This window comes from Echinops telfairi, unplaced genomic scaffold (assembly GCF_000313985.2).
Source record: "Echinops telfairi isolate 266 unplaced genomic scaffold, ASM31398v2 ScPeMD7_9;HRSCAF=40, whole genome shotgun sequence".
Taxonomy (NCBI): Eukaryota; Metazoa; Chordata; class Mammalia; order Afrosoricida; family Tenrecidae; genus Echinops; species Echinops telfairi.
The window spans coordinates 19,923,865-19,927,953 of NW_022103906.1; the positions used below are offsets into that span (position 1 = coordinate 19,923,865).

A 4,089-nucleotide genomic window follows, 5' to 3' on the forward strand; every position below is an offset into this window, starting at 1 on the left:
TAAATTATTCTGGGGTGAGGGGCAGCTGTCAGCACCTGCCATCTCTCTCTCTCTCTAGTCCCTAAAAGAAACCGACCCATCTCTTCCGTAGAGGTACTTTCACAATTGTTTAAAATGTAATGAAATGCACCAAGTTAAGCCACCTTTGATGTGTTTGTTGCTTACTAAAATTTTCAGGAAAGTCTGATTGAAGAGGAAACTGGGCAGAAGAAGATGTAAATCAAGTGATCCAGGATTGGCAATATTGAAGTATACTGCGATTTGTATCCCACTTAGCATTATCTCTAGTAACTTGTAAGGATGTCAGAAATTCTCACACCAAGTGCACATATTTCATAATGAAGTGCTGCTATGTTGTGAATAAAGTAGTTTGAATGTTCACTCCTTCTCTATCTCTGACATCTGATGGGGCCACAAATGGGAGCGAGTGTGTCTGCAGGTGATGGATGGGGAGGGAGAAATGAGTCTGCAGGTGAGAGATGGGGAGGAGGGAGAGATGAGTCTGCAGGTGAGAGATGGGGAGGAGGGAGAGATGAGTCTGCAGGTGAGAGATGGGGAGGAGGGAGAGATGAGTCTGCAGGTGATGGATGGGGTGGAGGGAGAGATGAGTCTGCAGGTGAGAGATGGGGAGGAGGGAGAGATGAGTCTGCAGGTGATGGATGGGGAGGAGGGAGAGATGAGTCTGCAGGTGAGAGATGGGGAGGGAGAGATTGACTAAGGGAGTCTGGTGGTTCTCGTCCACTCTCAGCCTGCATCCAGATGGAAGAGAAAGGCCATATATCGAGCGCTGATTGAACTGTTTCAATTCCAACTTCCTATGGGATTTTTAACTATAATCTCTGATCGTGCTCCATACTCAAAAATGCAAACTCACAGCCTTTGGGTCAACTCTGACTCAGAGTGACCCTGGAGGACCGAGTAGATGGCCCCTGTGGGTCTCTGAGCCTGTAAATCTTCACAGAAGTAGAAAGCCTCATCTTCATCCTGCGGAACAGTTGGTGGTTTTGAATGGCTGACCTTGAGGTTAGCAACCCCCAATGCACAACCCACTATGCCACCACGGTGCCTAATTTTTGATCCCACTTAACATAAATGAGGCTATAGTCAAGGTTTCCTCCCACTTGGTAAAAAGTTACTTCTAGTTGTCTCCAGTTCCTTAGAAATCAAGTGGAATTTGAGTGAGACCTGGGAGAAAGGAGGCCTTTGAAGAGCCCTGGTCTAGCGGTCCTCCTGGCCATGAACAATCCCAAGTTCACCAGGGCAAGTGAGGCACATTGAAATTTGGAGACAAGGGCTATAAATACTGCCTGATCTTGATGGAATTTCCCTTGAGAGGGGCTATGGCAGGCAGCCAGTTGAAGCTAGGCTTCAGGTGATCTCAGGTGCCCTCGTCAAATAGCACAGCCACCACTCACTGTCCAGAAAGACTAGTGGCAAGCTTTGGGCTAGATGTGTGTGTGTAAATAGTCACATCCATCTTTATAATCCTGGAAAGTAAATGGATAGCCTTCACTTTAAATGGAAGAAACCTGGGCTTCAGGAATTCAAACGACTCATTCCACACCAACGGAGTTCCCACCCAGGGCTTTGGCAGGGCCCCTGTGAGCAACCCGAGCGCCCCCAGGGCTCCTACCAGTCTCTAGCCAATCAATAAACCCGGTCTCCTATGATTCTGAGTTCCGTGCCAAACAACTGTCACTTCGTGCCGGATCTCCTGCCGGTGATTCGTTTCAAAGGAGGGGCTCTCGTGAGCCAGCATCTGCTAGGTAGTCCTTATCGGCTCGGCTTTGTGGAGACAGAAGTTTGTGTGGTCCACCGGACTAATTGTTCTCACTTGTCTTTTGATTAGATTGCAAATGTTTTCAAGTCCTAGAACTCTTTTTTTAAAAGAGAAAACAAAACAAAACAAACGTAAGTGTAACCCTAGTCCTTAAACCAGTACCAAACCCCAAACTCCTTGCCCACTCCAGCCGTACAGCTACTCGAATTGAACTGGTGCTCGCCCCCGCCACCCCCCACCCCAATCTCTAACTTGACACATTGCCAACACGGATTTTATAAAACCCATCTTGAACAGCACATTTTATAAATGGTAAGTCGGGAAGTGCTGCTTGGAAAGTCCGGTTCATGCAGGCACGCGTCTCCTAAGAACACCGGGCCGGCCCTGTTACTATCTGTTGCACATTGGGTTCCCTTAGGAGTCGGGCCGACTGCCTGGTGTCTACTAACAATTCCACACAAAGCGTGTTACGATGTCTTTGTTATCAGCAGAGGGCGGCAGGCAGTTCTCTCAGGTGGACCCTGGTCTTAGTTTTGTTGGGGTGCCCTTACCAACAATTGGACAACAGCAAACAGGTGTGACAAAATCAGCTAGCTCAAAGGTGAGGGAGACCATTTTACAGAACAAATTGTCACTGGGGAAGAGTCTTAGATTTACCAATATTGTCCTTGGAGCAAGGTACCATCAAAAAAACGGATGCTGTGGTGATCTGTTGGGTCAGATATATTCAAGGCAAGAGAGGTCGACCTAGAAAATTATGGCAACTCTGCTTTGGAATTTCAAAGGGTTCATCTATTTTTTTATTTAATGATCATTTTATTGGGGGCTCTTACATCTCATAACAATCCGTGCATCAATTGTATCAAGCATAAGTATACATATGTTGCCATCATTATTCTAAACATTTACTTTCTATTTGAACCCTTGGTTATAAGCTCATCTTTTTTTCCCTCCCTCCCGCCTCATGACCCCTTGATAAATTATTATTATTTTCATATCTCACACTGACTCCTGTCTCCCTTCCTCCAGTTTCTGTTGTTCGTCCCCTTGGGGAGATGGTGGTTATATGTCGATCATTGCGATTGGTTCCCCCTTCCTCTCAAAGGGGTAATCTCTGTCGAGGTAGATTTTCTTTTGGGAAGGACACTTAACAATCACAGGGCTTACTAGGAGAGAGCATGCAGACACAGAGCGACCTACCTGGTGAGGAAACAGCCAGGAAACTTGCAGTCCCGCACCCCCCACCCCATCACAACATACCTGCTCGGTCTTTGAGGCTGGCGAAGGCTGTCCCATGAGAATGTCTTAGGGAAGACTTACTTGATTCATCCTGCATCCCTCATTTTGCGCCTTTAGATTTTTAGTACACACACACACACACACACACACAAAACACCATGGAGAAAACATTTAACTTGCTCAAGGATGCCAGCGCTCGGGGTGTACATCAGAGAGTGCAGACTTCTCTGGGGAAGGGTTAGAGATGGACAAACTGCCTTCAGCAGCACAGAGAGCTGGAGGATGTGCTGAGAAAACACCCGTCGCCCATTTTGGTATTTTACAGAGTGATTTCTATGGTGTTATACCGGTAATGTCTTACTTATCCTATTTCCTAGATAGCAGTGGGCCCAACCTGGGCTCCCAATGCAATACCACAGGAAGTACCAGTGCACGGTGCTACCCTCACTTCTAGCCTCCCCTGCCCAAGATTCTGATTTAACTGGCTTGGGGTATAGTCTCGCCCAAGGTAACACCAACTTGGACTCCGCTGAAGAAGCCCTTTCCATTTAAATTACAACACTCGTTGTAGTCTCTTTGGCTCACCTTCCCTCGGCCTCGTTCTCTGTGGTGAATGAGCACCAGTAGGACTCATGTCCAACAATTAATTGCTATCATGAAGCCCAGTCAGTTCCCCCAGGCAGGTCAGATGCCAGAGGATGGCTGTCGGTGGGAAGACAACCACAGGCTGGCAGTGTTTGTTGTTTGAGGCAAAGATGGCTCACTACGACTCTTCACCCTCCAAGTTTAAGTGAGCAGGGAAGAATTCCGGGTGCCAGGGGTCATTGGGAGGCATCTGTTAGGAAAGCTGGGAAAGGTCAGGGATTCTTTCATTAAAAGTATGGCACGAAACAAAGGAGCAATCAACTTTTAAAATACATTTCCATTTTTAATTTAAAAAATAAATAACAGCAACTCTGAACAAAAATTCTTCCACTTCAATGTGTATCTTCCAAACTGCCCGTGTCTGAAACCCAGCTATTTACAACATCATGGCCAAGGAGCTTTTAGACAGAAGTTGGGATGAACCG

At 46.8% G+C, this 4,089-nt stretch overlaps 1 protein-coding gene across 1 annotated transcript in view; it reads left to right on the plus strand.

The window, feature by feature from the left end:
* GNRH1 (gonadotropin releasing hormone 1) overlaps positions 1-219 on the plus strand; it is a 9,223-nt gene extending 9,004 nt beyond the window's left edge. Inside the window, exon 3 of the mRNA XM_004707611.1 lies at positions 178-219. Within this exon, the coding sequence (XP_004707668.1) occupies positions 178-219 (42 nt within the window). The remainder of the gene's footprint in view (positions 1-177) is intronic.
* The last annotated feature ends 3,870 nt before the right edge of the window (positions 220-4,089 follow it).